The 25887-nt window shown below is 39.4% G+C and overlaps 1 protein-coding gene across 6 annotated transcripts in view; it reads right to left on the reverse strand.

Annotated features, from left to right (window-relative positions):
* Nucleotides 1–277: 277 nt before the first annotated feature.
* ARL15 (ARF like GTPase 15) overlaps nucleotides 278–25887 on the reverse strand; it is a 440433-nt gene continuing 414823 nt past the window's right edge. For 5 of the 6 annotated variants that reach the window (XM_005556890.4, XM_015451508.3, XM_045394755.2 and 2 more), the window contains one exon: nucleotides 278–3074. In XM_005556890.4, the coding sequence (XP_005556947.1) occupies nucleotides 2922–3074 (153 nt within the window). In that variant the 3' untranslated portion in view covers nucleotides 278–2921. The remainder of the gene's footprint in view (nucleotides 3075–25887) is intronic. The other variant, XM_045394756.2, reaches the window with a different exon arrangement.

The raw sequence follows: 25887 nt of genomic DNA on the forward strand, positions 1-25887 counted from the left end.
TATCTTGAGACTGTTCACACAGTCCGACGGAACAGCTTCCATGAGAGTAAATTGCTGCTGAAGACAAACCAACTGGAAAAGATACTTGCTTCTTGTTTTGTTTTGTTTTTTTCTTTTAAGGTTTTCACAATGGCTTCAAAGGAAATGCGAATTAATCATTTGTTTTGGCCCAAGAGCAGCAGAACTTATTTTGGAGACAAACAGGCAACACAAACGTAAACGGAAATCTGGGACTCCCAAATGCTAAAGCTGAAAGGAGTTAGTCTGAAAACATCAATTCTATTCAGCGTTTATTTTTCATTTGAAGATAGTGGAAATCATAGAAATCATGGACAATACAAGCTGGTCTTGCCTGGTAAATGTCCACATGAATCTGTTAGCCTTTAAGTACAGGTACAGTATTTTTAAATTGAAAGACAGGGCAATATGGCAGTTAATTAGCAACCAATACTGTCAACTACAGTGGATACAAAGTTTTACCATATAAATTAATTGCCATTACAAAAAGGCAACTGCTTTAGCTAAGAAGGTACAAAAACTGGAAACGTCCATAAATGTAACAAGAAGCTAGGTGAAGAAATACATAACAGACTGTTTTTCCTGTATAATATTTGAATATGCAAACCAAGACACCTGTGGCACTTTACATGAAAGTAGGAATAGGACTTACACTCCCACCCCCAGCCATCCCACCCCCCCCCACCACCTACCCACCCATCCCCACCCTTTCAGGCCCCACCCCACCCCCACGTGGATTTCCAAAACATGGCAAATTCTAGGGTTACAAGGACAGGATGCCTCGCGGAAGCAGCAAGACGGCGAGCTCCGACCTGCTAGACAAAGAGGGAGCCTTATTGACAGTTGTAAAGCATTAGGCGTCAGACAGAAACTTGTCAAAAACAGCTGTTGTTGGGTACTGATTGATAATGTTTTCATTCTGACGGCTGAGACGCTGCAGACAGTCGTGGGTCTGAGGAGAGGCCCATCACTGGCGCACACATGAACACACACACACACAGACCACGGGAAGTCATTTAACAGATGGCTTAGGAGCACTCAGCCACGGTGCCTTAAAAAGACAACATTCTACATTTAATGAACTTGCAGGAAAAGCAAGGCCTAATAATCATTTATTTCTCATAGAAGGTGAGCACAACAGGACAAAATAAAAACAGGAATTGTGTAACTGGTCATCAGAATAAAAGTTTTGTGCTGCTCACGGATTACACAGTGTTAAAAATATTCAAGGATGCTGCAGACAAAATTGTATATGAATCACTATGGATCCTTCCTGATTCATGGCATTAAAAAAAAAAGCTTAAAGAAGTGTTTGATGTTTCAAAGGTAATGATTTCATTACAATCTACTCACAAGATTAAACCACAAAAACTATATTTAAATGGCATTAAGGGTCTGAAGTCTATCTTTTGGAGAATTACCAGGTATTATGTCATTCTATAATATAGTGTGAGTCTGTGGTATTTGGGTATCAGTCTATTTTACTTAAAAGTTACAAACATGTTTTTATCACTCGTGTAGGGAGCAGTTTTTTTTTTTTTTTTTTTTTTTTTTTTAAATCATTTGGCCACTTAGTATTTTAAGTGGTCAAAGTCTACAAAGTATGCCAAAGAATATTTCATCTATGAACCTCAATATGCATAGATTTTTTTCCTGATTTAGAAAAGATCAAAGGTGCTAAACCTTAGCAAAACTGTACATTTATCCCTATGCAATTTTATAATTTAAATTAAATGGAAAAAAGCTAGTTCCAAAGACTGAATCTGAGTCCTAATATTATTTACTTGCTGCAGCCCCAGCACAATTTTAAGGGCACATTGAAACCCCTGAAAATAGAGGTTTATAATAGAAATACTGATAAACCTTTAACTACTAGAAGGCATTAACAGACTCCAACAAACTATAGTAGCATGTAATGAATGAATATATAGATGATTCTGTCTTTGTTATCTTTGTCAAATCCATGCCAGCTTAAACCCTAACCAGTATAAATTATATTTTTTCTGGCTGTTTTTAAAATTTTTATCTATTATTTTAAAAATTATTTTCTCTATTTTAATCAAACACTTGAAGTTTTTAGAAAAAGATATCTATGTTACATTGCAGCTTGACTTTATGCAGGCTCATTTATCCATTAAAAAATATTTGAAGACTCCACTCAGTCAAATGCAGTCTGTGATGCATGCATTGTACCTAAGTTTCCTCTAACTGCTCTCAGAAACCGAAACAATGTCTTTGCTCTTCAAAGAGAGGAGACTTCAGATGTAATCAAGAAAACATTATGCAACTTATCTTTAAGCTCTTCAGAGCTAATTTTACTATGGCAGGATATTCCTTCCTGATAAGGGGATTAATTAAGTTTTTGATGCTCACTTTTCTCTCATAGTCTATAAGTTCAGTATACAAAAAATAATAATGATAATAATAAAAGTAAGATAAAATAAAACAAAACCCCCAAGAGATCTTGAAAATAATATACATATTTTGTGGAGTCCCAGTCACATAATACTCCACTCCCAAACCCAGAGAAAATGATCAAGGTCTTGTGAGTCTTTTTGAGTTCTTCAAAAGGGATTTGATTTCCATAAGCCATGAATTCCATCCCTTTTAGCATAGAGTATAGAAGAGATGCTTAGAACAACAGAAGGAAGAGACATGCGGTGAAGATAATTAGTGGTAAACAGAGAATACATTCTCTCTCAGTAGTGTGTACTTGACGTTAATGCCGATGATAATTCATCTGATCTACAGAATATTCACTTTAATAGAGAGATGAGAGTCTGAAATGACCAGAGAAAAACAGATACTGAAGCCAATATAGTCTTGATACCAAAATAAAATTAAAATGAGAAACTAACATGGTAGGTTCAAGGCCTTTGGGAGCCTGTTTTCTTTGTCAGATTTCACATTCTTATAGCTTCATGGTCTTTTTCTTCTAACAAATTAATCAGCTGAGAGAAGCTGTCTTTCAGTGCATCCATGTCGTCCAGTGAGCAGGGCTGCAGAATCCAGCGTTTTCCACGTGCAAGTGGTTCAAGTTCAAAATATTTTTTGATCTTAAGAGGAAAAAATAAAGATAAATAGGTTATTAATTATATCAGAAACTTTCTCATATCAAAATTCTGAGGGATAAAGTAGGGGAATTTTAAGGCGAATTTTATACGAACTGTGATGCCTACGACTTTGCAGTGTGGATGTCTGTTCACAGCTGTTGTTATAATGTGGGTTAGATATTGTGACCTGGGAGTGTTTTCTTTAGAGGTGAATGATCTGCATGCAAGCCACCATTCCACCCATACATTTAGCAGCATGGGAGGTCTGATGAAGTCGGAGAAAAAATTATTTGCACTATGGCACCAGGTAAGATACACTGCAGATACCAAAAGATTCAATTTAATCAAAATAATTAGCAGAGTAGCTTTCACTATCTCACTTGCCGACTTATTAAATTGGTGACGACTTACAGTATGTACTATATTGATTACTCAAGACTCAATTATTTTGACCATCAAGCACATAACACAACAAAAATCTAATTTAAATAATCTTTTTCTCTTTCTCTCTTAAATTTCTAGTATCTGTTTCTGGGACATGATAGCGTGTTTTCTTTTTTCTTTTTTTTTTTTGAGACGGAGTCTCGCTCTGTCACCCAGGCTGGAGTGCTGTGGCCGGATCTCAGCTCACTGCAAGCTCCGCCTCCCGGGTTCCCGCCATTCTCCTGCCTCAGCCTCCCGAGTAGCCGGGACTACAGGCGCCCGCCACCTCGCCCGGCTAGTTTTTGATAGCGTGTTTTCTAGGAAAGGATAGAAACTGCGTGTATGTATGTTTATATGTATATACAAACTTACATAAATTTACATATATGAATACAATCTTCTAGTTTTTTTTTTTTTTTCTTTTTCAGTCCTGAATTTTCTGGGACGGAAAAAGCAAGAACTTATAACAGGTATGTGCTTAAAAACCTGTTCAATTAATAACCAGTCGGCCGGGTGTGGTGGCTCATGCCTGTAATCCCAGCATTTTGGGAGGCCGAGGCAGGTGGATCACGAGGTCAGAAGATCGAGACCATCCTGGCTAACAGGGTGAAACCCTATCTCTACTAAAAAATATACAAAAAATTTAGCCGGGCATGGTGGTGGGCGCCTGTAGTCCCAGCTACTTGGGAGGCTGAGGCAGGAGAATGGCATGAACCTGGGAGGTGGAGCTTGCAGTGAGCCGAGATTGTGCCACTGCACTACAGCCTGGGCAACAGAGCGAGACTCTGTCTCAAAATAAAATAAAATAAAATAAAATAAAATAAATAAAAAAATAAAAAATAAAAAGTCACAAGTCACTCTTACTATATTGGCCAGCATATTGACTAATGGCATTTAGTATTACCAATTCCTGGCTGTGAATAAATAGCAAATTATTATGGCTTCTAGAAGTATTGATGATCTTCTCTCAAAAGGTATCATAAAACACAAAATTCAGGAAGCTCCCCACTCATACACACTGTATCATACAAAACTAGAACATTATATTTATTGCCCAGCAAGATTTTACATAACATCAAACACAGTCAGTAGCAACATCAAAAGAGACACTGTTCAAAGATGCTCTTGGCTAGCAAATTTCATTCAATCTCATATGTCATGAAAAATTCCAGTGTCTTACCTTAGTCAATACTTGACCTAGAAAAAAAAGTATCTCCACTTTAAATGCCATTCTCAAATACGGTTTTATTTTGCCAATACCAGTGCAGACTACTGTTTGTTGACAGTAGAGATATGCCATCCCAATTGGTTTAATATGTTTGTACATTTTTTCATATAAGCCAGAAGACATCTATCTCTCTATATAAGAAATACTAAGCTGTTATGCTAATTTAGGAACCAGAAATATGCTAACATTTTATAGTTCAAGTGTGTCCAAAAAGCCTTCTTATCAATGTCCGCAAGTTCGTAATAAACACTAATTTTCAAAAAAAACCTGTGAGAATTACAAGATCCTCATTAATTCTGATTCTGAAGATTATAAGCATCTCATTTGCAGATCAGAAAATGGGAACACAACTTCAGAACAATTTTTTGCCCAAGGTATTTTATAAATCATGTTAAGAGGATTCTTTTTTCTTTTTCTTTTCTTTTTCTTTTTTTTTTTAAGATAGGGTCTCACTCTGTCACCCAGGCTGGGGTGCAATGGTATGAACACAGCTCACTGCAGCCTGCACCTCCCAGGCTTGGGCGATTCTCCCGCCTTAGTCTCCCGAGTAGCTGGGACCACAGGTGCATGCCACAACACCGGGATAATTTTTAAAAAATCTTCTGTAGAGGTGGGGTCTAACCGTGTTGCCTAGGGTGGTCTTGAACTCCTAAGCTCAGGGGCTTCTGCCACCTCAGCCTCCAAAAGTGTTGGGATTATAGGTGTGAGCTACCATGCCCAGCTTTAAGAGAATTCTTGCTTACTGAAAACACAAACTCCATTCTTTTAGCTTATTTTCTTTAGGGCACTGAAAACAATTGACATCCAAGACAATCTGAAATTCTCTGGTGCAAAGACCAGTATCAGGGACCAACCCAACCCTGCAGAGGGAAGAAGTGCCAGTTAGCTGAACAGGGGGCCATTGGCCAACAGGAGAAAAAAGAGTAGGGAGGAGGGACTGGTAGGGAACCCTGGCTAAGTCCACCCTTAGAAGGAGGTGGGGGCTGCTCCAAAGAACTGAAAATCAGAGCTGTCAATCTTGTTGCTTCTGCCATAAAGTAAGGCTGCAGGTTGTATCACTGAGCTCAGAAATTGGGACCACTGTGCTTACGATGCAATCTAGTATTTGATCAATAATGCTTCCCATCAGCTGAAGTATGCAACATCCAAAATCTACTACATAAAGGAAGTTGTGCCCTTGCTACATTTTATAAACCCAAATCCAAAAGGACAGCATTTTAAGTATTGCTAATGACTGAGAAGAGGGCTGGTCACAAGAAATTCAATAATATTAAAATAATAATTGATAATAATAACAGGAAGGCATCTCATTAACAATACTTCCTCTGAGTGGTTAATTTAAAAATCATACAGAATTGATCCTGGTAGCATATTTACAGTTAATTTGAAAACAATGTTGGATTAAAATAATCACAAAGTATATCAGTAACATGTGATATTTTACAATACCTACCAGACATAAAACAGTGAAGTTCAGCTGTCTGTTAAAGGTTGGTTTCTAGGCAACTGAAAATATAGTCTATCACACAGGCACACATGGAAGATAATACAGATGTCTAAAGGTAGACATGCTTCAGAAGTTGTTCCTGCTGAATACTAAACATGAGAACGAAGTGGAGGTTACAGTGACAGAGTGGTCATCAGACAAAGGGGCCCGGTGGTGTTAAGCTGGCAAATATGGCTGGGTAACTCGAGATTTTCAGATCCATAACCTAAGTGGGTATCTAATGCTGCCATATTCACTCCACTGGCATCCACAGGATTCCACACAACTCTACATTTATGATATCAATTTATAAACAAGTTTGTCATTTCACTAATATTTAAGTACAGTGAGTGACTGTTGCTGGAACATCTATTAGCTTTTCATTACTTGGAATTTCATGTTTCTAAAAACAAATACTGTGGTACAGAGAGGAGAAGATGAGGACTTTATGTTCTAATTCTGACTTTTTTTTAGCATAACTGTTTTTTTTTTTTTTTTGACAGTTTCACTCTTGTTGCCCCGGCTGAAGTGCAATGGAGCAGTCTCGGCTCAATGCAACCTCTGCCTCCTGGGTTCAAATGATTCTCCTGTCTCAGTTTCCCAAGGAGCTGAGATTACAGGTGCCTGCCACCAGGCCCAGCTAATTTCCGTATTTTTAGTAGAGACGGGGTTTTACCATGTTGGCCAGGCTGGTCTCGAACTCTGACCTCAGGACAATCTGCCCACCTTGGCCTTCCAAAGTGCTGGGATTACAGGCTCGAGCCGCCATGCCTGGCCTAGGATAACGTTTTTATTTTGTTATCTTACATTGATCTGATCTGAACTTCAAATTTTACTTTCCCTATATTATTACAGTAACAATTACAGTCACATTTGAATTGTTCACCATTGCTTTTTTGTCTTTATATATGTTGATGTATACATTTTAAAGAATAGTGTTTAACTTTGAACAACGTAAGTCATATACTTAACATCTGACATTATTATTAAGGTTTAAAAAAAAAAACTGCCTGTGATGCAAGGATCTATTTTTTATGATGGACATACATTTTTTTAAGGTCATTTACTTATCAAAATGAACATTTTAAAAATGACTGAAGAGAACATGAACCTAAGTCTTTTGACTACTTTATCTGTTGCTGAACTAGCATGGTTAAGTGAAAACTTCTTGAATAAGGAGATAGTGATTGTTTCACATTGGCCTTTGGAGACGGCACTTGGGAGAATGACATCAGAATACAGCTGTCTGACAACCTGTGGTCATTTAGCTATTTTCAGGATAGCCACAGAGAGTGGGCATTTATTAGTAGCCATGTGTCCACCCTAGAGATAGGAAAACAAAGCTACCACCAGCAGCCAACCTATTTTAGCCCTGTCACCAGAGCCTTTCTCCACTCATGCCACTGCCGGCTGATTGGCATGACTGCATTCCATTATTCACACATCGCGTTTACTGTAAAGTCCCAATATAACAGAGACAACTCGGCACCATCTCACTGCTGCTAATGTTTGTAGCAGCTGTTAAACCTGAGAGACGTTACATAGCACCGGAGACCCACTCGTTGGGTAGGAGATGTCCTTTCTGTTTCCTTGAGTAGTGAAATCACAGTATCATCCTTTCCTAGTTCCAGGATCTCTAATGGGGTAACGATGCTCTCTGATTTCCCTATCATGCCCTCACTTGAGATTCAAAATTTTGACTTTCAGTTCTTGCCAATTTGGTGTGACTAAATGTCTAGAAGGCATGTGAACAGTTTTGAACTTCAATAACAGGTCTTTCCTTTTTAAAAACCTGCAAACTTCATTTTATTTCTAATGGTAGGCTGCTTGTTTTTCCTGTTTGTTATTAAACCAGTAGTGTGTGCCCAGAGTTGACCTAGTTTTCCTGTAAGCACTCTGGGGAGCAGGGGGACAGAGCAGACCAGGAAGGGTTTACTTAGTGTTTGTGTGTGAAAGAGAGTCAGGTTCTCAGCTCAGATATTTATAAATAGAGCTTTGACCCACAAGAACGTGTTGCGAGACATGGAGAGCCAGGGTGTGTGACGGTTCCTTACTGCGTGGGACTCTGCTCTGCATCATAGAATACACCACCCCTAGTTCTACTGAGTTAAATGCCATTGGCAACAACCAGTCATTGCTAAAACTGAAAACAACCTGCACCCTCCCAAGCCCAACACATTCCCTGGGGGGTCCTGCCCGTTGGGAACTGCTGCTCTTGCCATGTGAAATACAGGTACCTCTCACCCTGTATGGGGCCATTAGCTTATTTTTTCTGCATAGTCACCACTGGAGATGGCAGCTGGATATCTGCTTTCTCACTCTCCCCCAGATGCCCCGCTACACACAATGCCTATGTTCCCTCTGTGAAAAACTAGTGGATTATAACTGACCCTTCTAAAGCCTGCGAGACAGTTGTGGTGGGGTCGGGATCTATCTAAGGAGCTTTGGAAAGTTTTGACCTAAAAGTTGGCTTCCCATAACTTCATTCACTCAGCTGCTCTGTCCTGAACGAGACTGTGGAGAGTGTGGGAAGGCAGCTCGGGTGCCAGCACCCCAGGTGCCAACAAATGGGGCTCCACTGAGGACAGGATGCTGCAAACCGAAAACAAAACAACAACCGCAATGGCCTGAGAAGAGCACTGTCCTCATCATTTGTATTATAAGAGTACAAGGTTTTCCCCCCTGGGCTTTTTAGTGATCATAAAAGACTGTTTAATACTGCACAGTTTACTAAGGGCTTTTTCACTTATTTATAGCACTTGGACTTACTTCCACTGGAAGGCAGAAAAGCAATGGATTCCAGTAAAGAGGGATATGATTACTTAGACTAGTTCTTAAATCACAGAACTCAATTTGAATAAAAAGTATCTGGATAGAAGACTGTTAAAATAAACTTTAAAAATAAAGGCACATTCTTTCTCCATCTCTGGAAAAGGAACCAGGTCTCATGAAGGAGTCTAGGCTGACAACTTTAGCTCCTTCAAACTGATAGTGGTAAGTCAGCTAATGAAGATGACTGAGTGAGATCTCAAACCAAATACAAAAGGCCAGGAAAAAGAAGTACAATTGTGGGATGTGACAGGGAGAAGGGAAAGCTGGAAGATGATACAAGAGAACCTGACTGTTAACTGTCGCGAACCACGTGCAGCTATTACTGCTTTCTTGTAAGTTTAAATACACAGTGTCCATTGCATAGCCTGTATTTTTCAGAGATCTATAGGAATCATGGTTTTGAGATGGATTCACATTGCTCTGTTATTTATTATTATTATTACTTTTTTTTTTTTAAATTTAAGAAATAGGTCCTTGCTCTGTCGCCCAGGCTAGAGTGCAGTGGCACAATCATAGCTCACTTCAGCTTCGAACCCCTGGGCTCAGGCAATCCTCCCACCTGAGTCTCCTAAGTAGCTGGGACTACAGGAGTGTGCCACCATGCCCAGCTAATTTATTTTTTATTTTTTGTAGAGACATTATCTCATTTTTTTCAGGCTGGTCTTGAACTCCTGGCTGTAAGTGATCCGCCTGCCTTGGGTTCCAAAATGCTGGAATTACAGGTATGAGCTACTGTGCCCTGCCTATACTGGTTTTAAACTCTCTGGTAAAAGTATGGTCTTGCTCCAATTAATAGTATGCCAAGAGAGACTGAATGGAGGCAAAATTTTGTAAGACCTTTTCCATGACTGTTACAAAGAGAATGGGACTTTCCTTGTCTATGTCCTAGCACCTTTCTTCAATCACTAGAGTAGATAGACCTATTGTGTGAACATGTCACATTGGGGGAAAACACTTGCATTGAAATTTTTCTCAGTGGTATGGTGGGGTCCACTGATATAGGGCTGGCAATAGCTGATTGTGTGCATTCTCCTTCCAACTCCAGGTACACGGATGTCAAATTGTACAAGTCATGAACGTGGCCATGGTTTGAGTATTTATACCACAGAAACCTGCGAGTACAACAAATCAGGACTGTTTTTCTTTTTAAAGAATTACATTTAGGCTGGGCATGGTGGCTCACGCCTGTAATCTCAGCACTTTGGGAGGCCGAGGCAGGCAGATCACAAGGTCAGGAGATCGAGACCATCCTGGCTAACATGGTGAAACCCTGTCTCTACTAAAAATACAAAAAAATTAGCCGGGTGCAGTGGCGGGCGCCTGTAGTCCCAGCTACTCGGGAGGCTGAGGCAGGAGAATGGCATGAAGCCGGGAGGCGGAGCTTGCAGTGAGCCGAGATCGCACCACTGCACTCCAGCCTGGGCAACAAAGCCAGACTCCATCTCAAAAAAAAAAAAAAAAAAAAAAAAAAGCTACATTTACCATCACACTACTGAGTGTATACATCTTGTATGTGTATTTGCAAAAGGGCCCTCCAGCTTTGCTGCCTTCATTACAGAGGCTCATGAAGCCAGCTTAACTGAGTAACCTTCAACAAAGTCAGAGAAAGCCATGCCCACGCCATGGCTTCAGGACAGGGTCTGAAGATAAAGTGGCAGGGCATCATTAAGATTCTTCAGAGTGCATTCTTGGCAGCTTGTTCAAAGAAAGGTTAGTTTAGAGAGCAGCACCAGCTGTTCCTCTTTTCATTGCAGGATTTTGAAATCCTTAGAAAGGTACTAAATATGTCATTCAAGGCAGAAATAAATGATACAAATAAAAAACCAATTTGCCACAGTCCCCCAAATATTATAACACAGAATGGATATTATTTACTTTTTACTGAGTGCTTAATAAGGACCTGAAAATGATGACTTGATGTTAACTAATATCACAATATTACTTTGGGAGTGCATATTTATTTCCAAAAGACAGTAAGTATAAAAGTATAGTTCTCATAAGATGCTTCTTTCTTAAGGATACTAAAGTTCAGTGCAGCCTACCTGAATAACTGAAAACCAGACAAATAACTGCAGGTAATCACCTGTAATGGAGCCTCGCTTTTACTATAAATCTTCTTCCCCAGTCAGTAACCTCTGCTATGTATAGGATGTTATTTGTTGTGACGATAATTGTGTAGAAACCCAGTCTTCCAATGCGTGGGAGAACTCACTATGTCCCAGAATAGCCAAACGAAATGATCCCATTAGCTTTGGTGGTAGGACCTAGGATCTGGAAAACATTCTCGTTTTTGCTTAATCTGACTACCAGGAAGTATAGAGCAAACATGTCTTTTTTCTTTTGATTATTATTTTTGGTATACCTTAGGGGCTTGTTTTATTCTTCTATCCAAAAAGCTTACTTGTAGATAACCACTGTGAAAGGCACAGTCATATATGGGTGCTTCTTGCCTTCAGGGACTAATGAAAGACATCCAGTATTCCCGTATCTGTACCCTTCTCTACTCCAGTTATTCTATCAGGCCCTCTACAGCCTGAGGGATTCGTGCATCCAGCCCTTTGCTCCAATGACTGCTTCCAACCCAAGGCCCCTCCATCCACAGGTGGAAAGGATCAGCCTATAAATACTCTCTCATCTTTTAAGACCAAGCTGACGTCCTCCTATCACCTCAAGGGGATCGCTTATTATATAGAAGCAACTTTTGAATTATATAGAAGGTGTCTTAGTCGCAGAGGCCATTGTTGGCTGCCTCCCCATCACCCAGGCACCATAAATTCCCTGAAAATAAAGTTTTATTAGAACTCAGCATACTCCTTTACTTAAAGTATTATCTATGGCTGCTTTCATGCTACAGTGGCAAAGTTGAGTAATTGCCACAGAGATGGTATATCCCACACGACCTAGAATATTTACTACCTAGCCCTTTACAGAAAATAAAAAGTCAACCCCTGGCCTAAAGCATTCTGTAGCCTTCTGCTTTTTCTAGCAGGGAGGCCCAAGGAGTGCTTGGGAGGAGCCTGGGGCATCAGGCTTTCTGTGCCTCAGTTTGACCTCAAATTGCTACACTTCCTCTTCCCTGCTTTAGTTCACACTTTAGTGGGACAGAGGATTTGGGTTTTCCAACTTGGCCGGGCTCCAGTTACGACTTCAGATGCTTTGAATTGTAGCCAAGCCGGCAGCAGGGTCATCTCTCATTAAAGAAAGCCATATTTTATTTCCTCTCTGTGTTTAGCCTGTGTTTCTTTCCTGTATGTAGAGACTTGTTAAAGACCACAAGAACAAGCCAGGGCACAGGAAGTTTTCTTACCAACTCCCCTAGTACTGCTCCCCATTAGGCATGTGATCAGTGACCTGTTAGTTTGAGGCTTTTGGTGCCCTTGAGGATGACTTTTGCTGTACAGCAATTAGTTATTGTTACTTTGCAGTTTTGAAAAGGAATATACAGTTTGTTAAATTTACAACATCTGAAGCCTAGCTTTTCCTCAAGTTTTTATGTTACACTTAAAAATTTTAATATTCTGCCAGGCGCGGTGGCTCAAGCCTGTAATCCCAGCACTTTGGGAGGCCGAGACGGGCGGATCACGAGGTCAGGAGATCGAGACCATCCTGGCTAACACTGTGAAACCCCGTCGCTACTAAGAAATACAAAAAACTAGCCGGGCGAGGTGGCGGGCGCCTATAGTCCCAGCTACCCCGGAGGCTGAGGCAGGAGAATGGCGTAAACCCGGGGGGCGGAGCTTGCAGTGAGCTGAGATCCGGCCACTGCACTCCAGCCTGGGCGACAGAGCAAGACTCCGCCTCAAAAACAAACAAACAAACAAACAAAACACAAAACAACAAAAAAAAATTTAATATTCTATCTACATAGCTATTCAATTTTAACAATTACATTTATGGTGACTTTGAATACTCTTTAGGTCCGTTTATAAACTAAGTTCATTTTTAACTTCATTTTATAATTCCATTTGTAAGTTTAATATAGTCAGTTTTCTTTTTAAGCATTTCGACTGTTTAACAATCAAAACATCCCGAAGTGGTTGAGAATCTTAAATTTTTTTTCCATGAATTTTATAAATTCAATGACTCTCAAGTTCTGGTACATTCTAAATTAGAATCACAAAGAGAATCTACCAGTTTGATCTATGTGTAACATATACTTTAAATGAAAGTATTAATACTGTGGGGTTATTTTATCACTTTAATTTTTATTTATTTTTATTTTTTTTGAGACAAGAGTCTTGCTCTGTCACCCAGGCTGGAGTGCCATAGCACCATGTCAGCTTGCTGCAACCTCCGCCTCCCGGGTTCAAGTGATTCTCGTGCCTCAGCCAACCGAGTAGCTGGGCTTATACGTGTGCACTGCCATCCCCCGCTAATTTTGGTATCTTTAGTAGAGACAGGCTTTTGCAGTGTTGGCTAGGCTGGTGTTGAACTCCTGACCTCAAGTGATCCGCCTGCCTCAGCCTCCCAAAGTGCTGGGATTACAGGCGTGAGTCATGACGCCCAGCCTATTTAATCATTTTTATACTCTTAATGTTAAATCTTCTACAGTAAAAAGGTAAATCTTCCTTTTCATTAAGGAAACAATTTGCCATCCCAAATGAAAGGGGTTATAATTCCATGTAACTTGAGGTCCCCATCTAATTGAACTTGGGTTGGGATTGGTTTCCTTTTTTTCAGACGGAGTCTCGCTCTGTCGCCCAGGCTAGATTGCCATGGCGTGATGTCGGCTCACTGCAAGCTCCGCCTCCCAGGTTCACGCCATTCTCCTGCCGCAGCCTCCGGAGTAGCTGGGACTACAGGTACCTGCCACCACGCCCGGATAATTTTTTTTTTTTTTTTTTTTTTTTTGATACGGAGTCTGGAGCTCTGTCGCCCAGGTCTGAGTGCAGTGGCACCATCTCGGCTCACTGCAAGCTTTGCCTCCCGGGTTCACGCCATTCTCCTGCCTCAGCCTCCCGAATAGCTGGGACTACAGGCGCCCGCCGCCACGCCCGGCTAATTTTTTGTGTTTTTAGTAGAGACGGGGTTTCACCGTGTTAGCCAGGATGGTCTCCATCTCCTGACCTCGTGATCCGCCCGCCTAGGCCTCCCAAAGTGCTGGGATTACAGGCGTGAGCCACTGCGCCCAGCCTGAACTTGGGTTGGTTTTCAATCAAAATTTTTGGGGATACTCATTGACAAGCCTTTCAAAAAATAGTTGTTGTAACAACTCTTTGAAAACTTCGGTCTTCAAAGGGAGTTGTTTGCTGCTGGATACAAGTTATCATTACCTACTTCACTGTCTACTCACAGAAGTGTTACTACTGCCTAAGATTCTAGATAATTTCTTCCACTACTTGGTTGGACTTTATGTTTCTTTAGCACACGTTTTACTATCTTTCCATCTTGCTCTACAGATATTCCATTTTCTTTTACTGATAATTTGCATACTATAAAATTCATCCTTTTAAAGCATACAATTCAGTTGTTTTTAGTATATTCATAGGGTTGTGCAACCATCATCACCATCTAATTCCAGAACATTTCTGTCATTTAAAGAAAAACACCCAAACCATTAATAGTCATCCTCCAATTACACTTTCCTTCAGCCTTTAGCAACCACTACTCTACTTGGTTTCTTTATGGATTTGCCTATTCTGGACATTTCATATAGATCAAATCATGTAATATGTGGTCTTTTGTATCTAGTTTCTTTCACTTAACACAGTGTTTTCAATGTTCATCCACATTGTAGTATGTATCAGTACTTCATCCCTTTTTATGGCTGAATAATATTCCCCTGTGTGGATATATCCCATTTTGTTTATCCACTTATTGGTTGACAAACATTTAGGCTGGTTCTACTTTTTGGCTATTATAAATAATGCTGCTTTTTATGAGCAGTTTTGTATAAACGCATGTTTTCATTTCTTTTGGGTATATATCTAGGGATGGAATTCCTGGGTCATGTGTTAAATCTATGTTGTCAAATGCTTTTCCTGCATTTGATAATATAATGTGTTGCACTGATTTTTGTATGTTGAAACAACTTTATATCTTGAAATAAACTATGCCTGATTATCATATATATAATTCTCTTTTATATGTTGCTGGATTCATTTGTTAGTACAGTTGATCCTTGAACAACATGGGGGTTGGGGTGTTGACAGCCACACAGTCGAAAATCCACGTATAATTTTTAAGTCACCCAAAACTTAACTACTAATAGCCTACTGTTGACTGGAAGCCTTGCCAATTACACATATTTTGTATATTATATGTATATTATATTATTATAAGATAAGCTAGATAAAATAAAATGTTATTAGTAAAATAATAAGGAAGATAAAATACATGTGCTATTTATTTAGTAAAAGGGGATCATTATAAACTTCTTCACTGTCTTCATGTTAAGTAGGCTGAGGGGAGGAAGAAGAAGAGAGGTTGGTCTTGCTATCTCACAGGTGGCAGAGGCAGAAGAAAATCTGCATATACGTGGATCCACACAGTTCAAACCCATGTTGTTCAAGGGTCAACTGTATTGGTTGAGAGAGTTTTGCATCTATATTCACAAGGAATATTGGTCTTTAACTTTTTTGTAATGTCTCTGGTTTTTTTATATAGTAATCTTGATTTTGTGGCATGAGTTGGGAAGCGTTCCCTCCTCTTCTATTTTTTGGAACTGCTTGAGAATTGGTAAAAATTCTTTAAACATTTGGTAGAATTCAGCAGTGAAGCAAGCGTCCTGGGCTTTTCTGATGGGAAGGGTAATTCAATGTTTTTACTTGTTTTAGGTCTAATTTTGATTTCTATTACTTCTTGAGTCAATTTCAGTAGTTTGTACCCTTCTAGAAATTTCTACATTTAATCTAGATTACCTAATTATTTGGCAAACAATTTTTTTTTATTGTATGCTTTCATAGTCCTTTAAATGTCTTTTTTTTGGTTTGGGTTCTGCCCGTCCCCCACTCCCCCCGACAACAGACCTCATTCTGTTGCCCAGGCTGGAGTACAGTGGCACTATCATGGCTCACTGCAGCCTCAATCTTCTAGGCTCCGGTGATCCTCCCACCTCAGCCTCCTGAGTAGCGAGGACCACAGGTGTGTACCATCATGCCTGGCTAATTTTTGTATTTTTTTGTAGAGATAGAGTTTCATCATGTTGCCCAGGCTGGTCTCGAACTCCTGGGCTGAAGCAATTCTCCTCCTCTTGGCCTCCCAAAGTGCTGGGATTATAGGCATGAGCCACCGCACCCAGTCCCTTTTTATTTCTGCAAGGTTGGTAGTTGTGTCTCTTCTTTCATTCCTAATTTTAGTAATTTAAGTTTCCTTCATTTTTGCTTTGTTAGTTGATTAAAGATTTGTCAAATTGGCTGGGCGTGGTGGCTCACACCTGTAATCCCAGCACTTTGGGAGGCTGAGGCAGGTGGATAGCCTGAGGTCAGGAGTTTGAGACATGGCCAACATGGTGAAACCCCATTTCTACTAAAAATACAAAAAATTAGCTAGGTGTGGTAGTGCACGCCTGTAATCTCAGCTACTTGGGAGGCTGGGGCAGGAGAATCGCTTAAACCTGGGAGGCAGAGATTGTAGTGAGCTGGGATCGTGCCACTGCACTGCAGCCTGAGTAACAGAGTAAAACTCTGTCTCGGCCGGACGTGGTGGCTCACGCCTGTAATCCCAGCACTTTTGGAGGCCAAGGCGGGTGGATCACGAGGTCAGGAGATCGAGACCATCCTGGCTAACATGGTGAAACCCCGTCTCTACTAAAAACACAAAAAATTAACCGGGCGTGGTGGCGGGCGTCTGTAGTCCCAGCTACTCCGGAGGCTGAGGCAGGAGAATGTCGTGAACCCGGGAGGTGGAGCTTGCAGTGAGCCGAGATCGCGCCACTGCACTCCAGTCTGGGAGACACAGCGAGACTCTGTGTCAAAAAAAAAAAAAAAAAAAAAAAAAAAAAAGTCTGTCTCAAAAAAAGATTTGTCGATTTCATTGATCTTTCAAAAAAGCTAACTTTTGGTATTATTGATTTTCTCTATTGTTTTCCTAATTTCTATTTCACTTATTTCTAGTGTAATCTTTATTATATTCTTTCTTCTGTTTGTTTTGGTTTATTTTGCTCTTTTTTCCTCTACTTTCCTAAGGTTGAACAAACATTTAATTTTAATAGCATTTTAAGAGCATTCTGTTAGACCTCACCCCCATATATATTATTATGTTTCAATTTCTAGCTTTTTTGATTGATTCAAGCAAATGAAGTTCTATATTATTTTCCTTGTTTTCTTATCTGGCAGGGCTATACCTCTTATAGGTGTTAAAAATAAAATCCAGTTGGATTATGTCTCTCTCACATTTTGATTGTTTGCATATTCACAAGAGTTAATGACATATTCCAAAAGTTACAACAAGAAAAAATGTAAATGATCTGTTTTTCAATCAGCGGATAGGACTCCTAACCTTACAAATCAGCAACAGAAGAGTCCTCCTTACTTTTTTCCTCCCTACATCTATTTATCCAATTCTACATTTTGGAGTCCACTTGTAGCAACCACTTCTAGTGCCAAATTATGAGTAACTGAATGTTGATGTTTGGTAGAATTAATTCAGCAACCCCTTCTAGTACCAAATTATCAGTAACTGAAGAGGCCCGTGGTTGACAGAAACAGTATGCCAAACTTAAACCGGCCTAAAAAGATGAAGAGGATTTATTTGTTTATAAAACTGAAATATCCCCTGCTGCTGTGGGCCCACTGGATTCAGAAGTTCATAAGGTCATCAAAGCTGAGGTTCAGTTTCTAGGTAGTGTCTGCAGGATACAAATGCTGAAAGATAGCTGATACATGAAGAAATAGCCAAGAAAACTGCAGAAAAATAGGTGTGACTGAACCACAAATCCCCGAATCAAGCTATGCCAAAGGCCTGCAATCCATGAGCTTTTTAGTTATAGGAACGATTATACACTCCTTATAACAGGCATTATAAATAATTATTGTATAAATTAATGGGTTAGGCTATCAAGACTCAATGCAGATGAAGCATCTCCACAAGTCTCTGGTGAACTTCATTTTCAGTTACAGCATAATCCAGACTTGGATAATTATCCCTATTTTTTTCATGTGTATGAGTCCTCAGTTTCTTGAGGGCATAGACAATAAAAAAAAATTGTATTCTCTAGCATTCTCAATATAATGTGAGACACAAAGAGGATACTTATTTGAAAAAATAGATTTAAAGAGCTGAGCTACGATGAAAAAGACAACAAAATACGTACTATATTTCATTCCATGTTAAAATGTTAGTAAAAGACGAAAATTGAAGATTGGAGATAAGTTACCAGTCTTCCCGATGAATCAAGCCAAGGTTTCATGAAGGAGGTGGTATTTTACATGAAGAGTTTCAAAACTGTAGATCTAATTGGTTCAAATGATTACACATATGCCTACGGGCAGCTGCAATGAATCGTGTTGCAAACAGAAAAGTAAACAACCTATCCTGGAAAAGAGAACCACTCCAGAAATCTCAAGACCCACATAGGACACTTATGTTTTGAGCTATTCCTTTAATCTGTGTCCAAACAAAGCATCTAATTCTTATTTCAGAGAATGGAAAGCCCTGACATATGTAAAAAGAGAAGCATCAGTACACTTGTCTTTGCATGCAGGTGCAAGCAGCAGACTTCTCAATACCATATATAATATAGTCATTAATTACAGAGGCAGCCAGGTTCAAGAGCACATCATGTTCTCTTCCTTTTTCTCCTCTCCTCCTCTCCTTCCTTTCTGTCAATCATTTCCATTCCACTCTTGCAAAAGAGCATTCATTTTTGGTATCAAGTACTTTTAGGGTATTCTACTTGATTTTGTATCTTCTGTTTTGGGGTAATATGAGGTTATAATTTGCCTTCATTTCAAGAAAGCAAATATTGTAAGTAGGAAGAAACCTTTTCAATGAAAACATTTCTCCTGGCAACAGAATAAGGTTGTTTGAAGAGTCCTACCTATATGTCTGCAAGCTAACAAAGTATGTACTAGACAGGAAAGGGAGTTAATGAGTGAAAGCCCCAAACACATATCAGAGACAACCAATTAGCTTGTCTGAAACACAGGCTTGTAAAGCTATCAGTATCTTATAAAATGGTCTGCTACACACGAGTAAAATGTTGTTTAAATGGCTTGCTTAACTAGATGCATTCACCATGAAATTGATTCTTTTAAGTTTTTTTTTTTTTTTTTTTTTTTTTTTAACTTAATACCCATTAAGTGTGCATATTGAAATGGCTAGGCGGGTGGGTGGGTGGGTGCACATCCTGATGTTACAAAGTGCAGGTTGAAGATATGAGTTCCATATTTTATGAGGTTAAAGAGTATATGAAAAAGAAAAACAACTTGTCATTACCAACAATTGTGTCTGCCTCAGTAACTGAAATGTTTCAACACAATTGGATTATTCCTCCTTTGCCTTGCTAGAAGACTGGGATGGCTAGATGTGCTCTGAGGACATTCCAGTGCTGAGAATTTATGCTTTTGTGTTACAGAAAACAATGTTTTCCCACCATAGCCTTTTATTCTGCAAAATAGCATGAGAGGAAGAAGCCCCTGAGCCTGGTATTTTTCAAATCCAACATTTTCCTCGGAGTGAACATCAAATTTCATCCCCCTAAGACCTTACAAAACATTTGAGGTAACTTAACATTAGCTGACAAATGAACAATTCCTGATTCTATTTCACTTCCTGACTTTTCTTAAAAATCTACTGTATATTTTAAAATGGGTTTTTGGCCACACCTCATATTCAACTTTTTCTGTTATACAAGGCTCCGTGCCACAAACACACGTCAAACAATTGCTACCTGATCAGACAACCAGGAGAACGTGATTTGATTTTGTCGAGTCTAGCTATTTTCCCTGCTTATCCAATATTGGCACCCCTTGTGCACTTTATTAAACTACTGTCAATTGGCCAACTCAAGGGATTCTCTGACTCGACAAAATATTAGGGAGAAATATATTTTGTCAATGGTTACAGACTGTTAAAGGCACAAATACCTTTTAAAAACAGTTTATATACACAAGGTTATTTGGCTTTTGTAATGGAATATATGTCCCCTGTCTCAATCTTGCAGCTGTCGGGTATGAAAAAACAACAGCAGTAGTAACAAATCAAAATGTTAATATATGGAACCCAAATAAACATGTTTAATATTGGCCTTGTGGTACTATGGCAGCACTCTGTCCTAACAACGACAACATTTAGATGCTGGAGCAGATTCAAATTCTTGGGCCATAAACAGGAGACAGACAAATATGGCAAGCCACGCGTCGCTCTGCCACCAATGGAGGGTGCCAATGGCCCTGTCCAGATGCAGAGATATTCAAGGGATGTGCCTGTCAGCAGTTTGTCCTCTGGCTACAGCAAGAAGCCACCATGGAAACACCAGAAGGAAAAGAAAAATCAGGAAGGCATGTAGAACTAGGGGAAAGAGGGGCAGGGAGCTGAGGCAGAAAAAGCTGACAGAAGCCTCAATAGCACATCTGAGCAAGGACAACAGGTAACAAATGGGCTTGTAAGCAGGTACCATGTTAGTCAACGGGAAGAGAATTTCTTTCCCTGCTGGCAATACAGTCAGGAGCCTAATATCCTGGCAACTGGGAAATATGAGCTTGGAAAGAGACTTGCAGGCCATCTAAAGAAAAGCTAAGTGGTAATCCGTCCTGAGGAATTTTAGCCAAAAAATCCCACACAGGACTAGTTGAGCTCAGTATAAAGCCTGTGAAAGATATGTCTCAAGAACATTCTAATCAGACACAAAGAGAACACCAGAAATAAAGGTTCAAAAAGCCATTGACTGGGATTTACCACAGCATTGGGAGTGTGGCCTTGGGTCGTAATTGTCATCCATGACTAGTTAAAACACTAGTTCTAAACCAGGGAAAGGAAAGGCAACTGTACCTTCCCAGGGGACATTTGGTAATGTTTGGAGATTGTTTTGGTTGTCACAACAGGGCGTGGGGAAACACAGCAGGTGGTTACTACCGGTATCTAGTGGGTAGAGGCCAGGGAGACGTGGCTAACATCCTCCAATGCATAGGGCAGCTTCCCCTCTCACCTCAACAAAAAATTATCTAGCCCGAAAGGTCAATAATGCCAAGATTGAAAAACCTTGCTCTGAACTGATCTTCTAAGGCAAAAATCAAAGAACAAATCCCTGTTAATGATTCAATCCACAGTTTAGCAGAACAAACCATTAGACTCACTCCCTGGAACCAGGAGGAGATTTAGAAAGTGGACTGAGAGGGTAGACCAGGAGTTACGTCTAGGAGCATCACAGGTCGACAGCTCTTATTCTCCGTGCTTCTTTCTGGCTCAAAATGAATAATCAGCAGATCTTGGAGGGCCAAGTCAGTACACCAAATTGGGCTGAAACAAGTGTGCCCAGGAAGTAGCCACCTTTCACTCAGTCTACACAGTCACTGTTTTGGGCTCTGGGGATACAAAGGTGAACATAACAAGTCCTGGTCCTTATGGAGCTTACATGGTAGTCGGCGAGATTGACAGATATCAAGTAACTAAGTAAAGTCAGGTAGGAATAAGTGACATGAAGGAAAAGAAAGTAACACAGCAATAATAACATTTGCTATATAACTAATCTGAAGGAGGGACAGAAGGCAATATATGGGTTAAATATAAAGCAGCCAAAGATAAGGACAAATCTATAGTTGGGTTCAAAACAACAGCGCATAGAGCTATGATAAAAGATCTACTGATTAGTCTCCATCTAATCACCTCGGATCAACTGACTCTTCATTGTCCTGGTACAAGACAAATGATTGATGTTGCCTACACAGTGAATGTTCGTGACCAGTGGACACGCCACCCAGCATGATGGTAATTAGCCGATGGATGTTGACAACTGGCGAGCTGCTTTTTAGTATGTCTGCTCATTTCCGTTCCTAGGTTGCTTCACAGCTCTCAAGATGGCAATCATATTTATTATCAAGTAGTATAATTAAATGTGACACCAACAGATAAAATATGAACTGGAGAATTTCTATTTCTATGAAAAACTAAATGGAATGGTCCAAAGAACTTAATAAAGGTGAGTCACTAAAACCAAACTGCTGTTGGATTGGATTTAGATAAACTAACTACAAAGGACTGAGAGGGAAAGATGCAGATTGCTTCCCAAGTATCTTTAACTTATAGTTCCATTTTAAAGAAACAGAAGCTGAAAACTCATAGGTAATGGCTGCTTAATAAAAGAAATATAACACACAACTCTGATTAGTGGCCACACATTCAGATAAAAGGCCTTGGCCCAACATTAAAAGATTAGTACCTTTGGTATGTTTAAATTAAAATAAAAATAAATAAACAAATAAATAAATAATTTGGGGGTGTGTGTGTGTGTGTATGTATTTATTTATTTATTTTCAATGACTTTCCCACTTCAACCGGTTCCTTTTTTTTTGAGACAGAGTCTTACTCTGTCACCCAGGCTGGAGTGCTGTGGCACAATCTCGGCTCACTGCAACCTCCACCTCCCGGGTCCAAGAAATTCTCTGCCTCATCCTCCCGAGTAGCTGGGATTACAGGTGCCTGCCACCATGCCCAGCTAATTTTTGTATTTTCAGTAGAAATGGGGTTTTGCCATGTTGGCTAGCCTGGTCTCAAACTCCCGACCTCAGATGATCCGACTGCCTCGGCCTCCCAAAGTGCTAGGATTACAGGTGTGAACCACCGTGCCTGGCCTTTTAGCCAGTTCTTGATTAACTGTGCAACTACCAGTTCAGATCAGGCCAGATGAGTGGGCTTTTAACTACACGTTCTGCTCTAAATTTCCAGTCACACTTTTCATCATGTCTGAATCAAAAGCATTCTCAGAGGGGAAGTCATTAACACCCACTTTCAGTCTGAAGTTTAGAGTGTTACATAAAAGCATGTCCACTGTCAGAATCAATACTAGTGTCTATCACCTCAAATCCTTTTTTGTGTGAGTCGAGTATAAATAAATAAAATTAAAATACTCAAATCCACACTCATGTGCACACCCCCACACCCCTACAGTTTCCTATAGAAATATACATCTCTATGAAAGCATATTATGGTTATAACTGAAAACCTTGTTACTAAATATAATGTTAGTTAAAATATTAAACATAATGTTATTCTGAATGTATTTGTAAAATATTTTCTAAATAGAACTTATTCCAATTTTCTAGACCCAGAACAGAAACAGAATTATATTATGAAGTATATCCACCAAGAAAATGTCCTGTGCTTTTCTTAGCCAATGCCCTGATTACAATCTTCCACATTACATTTCTTTAGAGAACAGGTAATCTTAGTGCTTTGCAGAATAGTCGTATTTTACCTTGAAATTATCATGTGTTTCTTTCCCATCCTTATCAAATTCATTTTTCCTTTGGTAAAATGCCAATTCCAGAATAGCACTTAAAAACAAAAATCATATAATTCCAGTGCCTGACAAATGATAGCCTGTACCAATGATCTATCTTTAACTAGATGTGTTAATAACAAAATAATACTAAATGATACATGTAAATGGCATTTGCCTCTATGTGTCCACAAACTTACTTTTAGTTCCTGATACCCTGTCTTCATCACATTTAGCATAAGGGGACTTATACGTCAGAGTCCTTGAAATAGGGTTTGTAAATCTTAGGTGCCTAGTCACAGCATCTAATCTTTCACTGAAAAAAAGGAAAAGATGTGGCTCTAAGAGAAATCAGGATTTCCTTGCCTATTTGACTGTAGCTTCTCATCTATCCATACAACACATGTAACCTGCACACTTTTTAGCAAGTCAATTATAGCTTTCATAAAACATATGGAAATGCTGAAATCTCTTGCAGCCGCTGAAATACCTGAATTCTGACTTCACATATGAAGTCACAGACACCAAATATGTAGTAACCTACTTACGGGTTGAACTGCTGTTTGGTACCATAAGAAGGGACAACCTTCTGCCAATCTGATTTGATAAATCTGTAAATGTATCTGGTAGGTTGCAGGGCTTGGATCAGTAACAAAAAGCATTGTACTATGGGATGGGGGTTTGACAGGTTCCAGCATGACCACTGGCCCTGTAAATCACCAAGATATGGTTTACCTCCTACAAAACCTGAGGAAAGAGAAAGAAATGGAAGCAATTAAGAGGTACAACATAATGGGGGGAAGTTCTGCACATGAGGTGGATTGGAAGTGAACTGAACTCACTATTCTCTTTCTTGTTCCTCTCCCTTTCTCACAAAGTATGTTATTAAGCAAAGGACTTATTCAAAGCACGAAAAGACATAACATATTAACTAATACTCATGGAGGAATCTAAAAGAGTTCCCTAAATGAGCAAATCACTCTGTCCTTATAGGCAAGTCTCAATTTGCAATGGCTTGCTATCTTAATGGTTTTTATGAACTATTATAAATTAGACTCATAGTTTAAAGAAATTCATTTGTGCTGCATCATAGATGTTTAAAAATATTTCTATATCTGCACAAAGCATAAAAAGCTCTCTGGAAAATCATGAAACCCTTGCACACTCAATATTCCTCCCCACCCCACTCCTTCCCATCTGCCAGCTGGGTTTCATTTTAAGAATTTCACACTGAATATAAAGTGCTATTTTGACCATGTGGCTCCAGAAATGTGAATTTATAGTCTATTCAGCTTGTACGCAGGTGATTGACAGAGAGGGGATTAACCAACTGGATGCAATGAAGCTGCTGCCTCTTCCTTCAGGTTACTCTAAGTTTCCATGCAAGGATGGCCATCCTTACACGGTTTCATTGAGGCTAGCAAGAAGTACAGCTTCCTAGCAGGGAACTTACTTTTCATTTAACTACTACATGGCCACCAGACCTTGAAACTATTTTCTCCATGTTACTATTCCTCCCACATTCCATCTATTTTCCCATCTGTAAAATGGGAATACTGAAGTTGGCTTTCTTAGACATACCTTGTAGTGATGTCCTACTGATACATGACACATATCTATAATTACTGGTCTTCAGGTTTAAGAGTCAAGATTTTGATAAGTGTGTGTGTGAGCATGTATGTATCTGGTTTTCTTGGGTGGGGGTAGACTGGAGGGAATGGGCATGGAGAAGAAGGCTGAAAGGTTGGCTTACAGTTCCTTAATATATTCTTACTCTCTGTGTGAGCAATGCCCGATAGTTCAAATACGGAAGAGACCCTCTCTACACACAGTATTTCAGATATTGCTTTGGGCATCTAGAAATGTTTCAGATACCATTGCTATTTAAGATTGCCACATAAAGCAGTCCTATTTTTTCAACAGTTAACTATCTGGTTTCAGACTTCTCATCCTCAAGCATCATCACAGGCATGAAAATGATGTCATAACTATAGACAATAGTCCCCCTTTACATACAGTTTCGCTTTTCACGGTTTCATTTTCCTCAGTACAGTATAAAAAGATATTTTGAAAAATAGAAAGAAAGACCACATTCGTTTTCATTACAGCATGTGGTTACAATTATTTTATCATTAGTTACTATTGTTAATCTCTTACTGTGCCTAGTTTATAAATTAAACTTTATCATAGGCATGTATGTATAAGAAAAAAATAAAGTATCTATATGTATAGTAGGCCTTCTGTGTCTGTGGTTTCCACATCTGTGGATTCAACGAACTGTGGATTGAAAACACTGGAAAAAAAATTGCACATGTACTGAACATGTAATGAATTTTTTTTTCCTCATCATTATTCCCTAAACAATAGAGCATAACTAGTTATGTAGCATTTACATTATATTAGGTATTATAAGGAATCAAGAGATAATTTAAAGTATATAGGAGGAGATGCATAGGTAATATGCAAATAC

Source organism: Macaca fascicularis, chromosome 6 (genome assembly GCF_037993035.2).
Source record: "Macaca fascicularis isolate 582-1 chromosome 6, T2T-MFA8v1.1".
Lineage (NCBI taxonomy): Eukaryota > Metazoa > Chordata > Mammalia > Primates > Cercopithecidae > Macaca > Macaca fascicularis.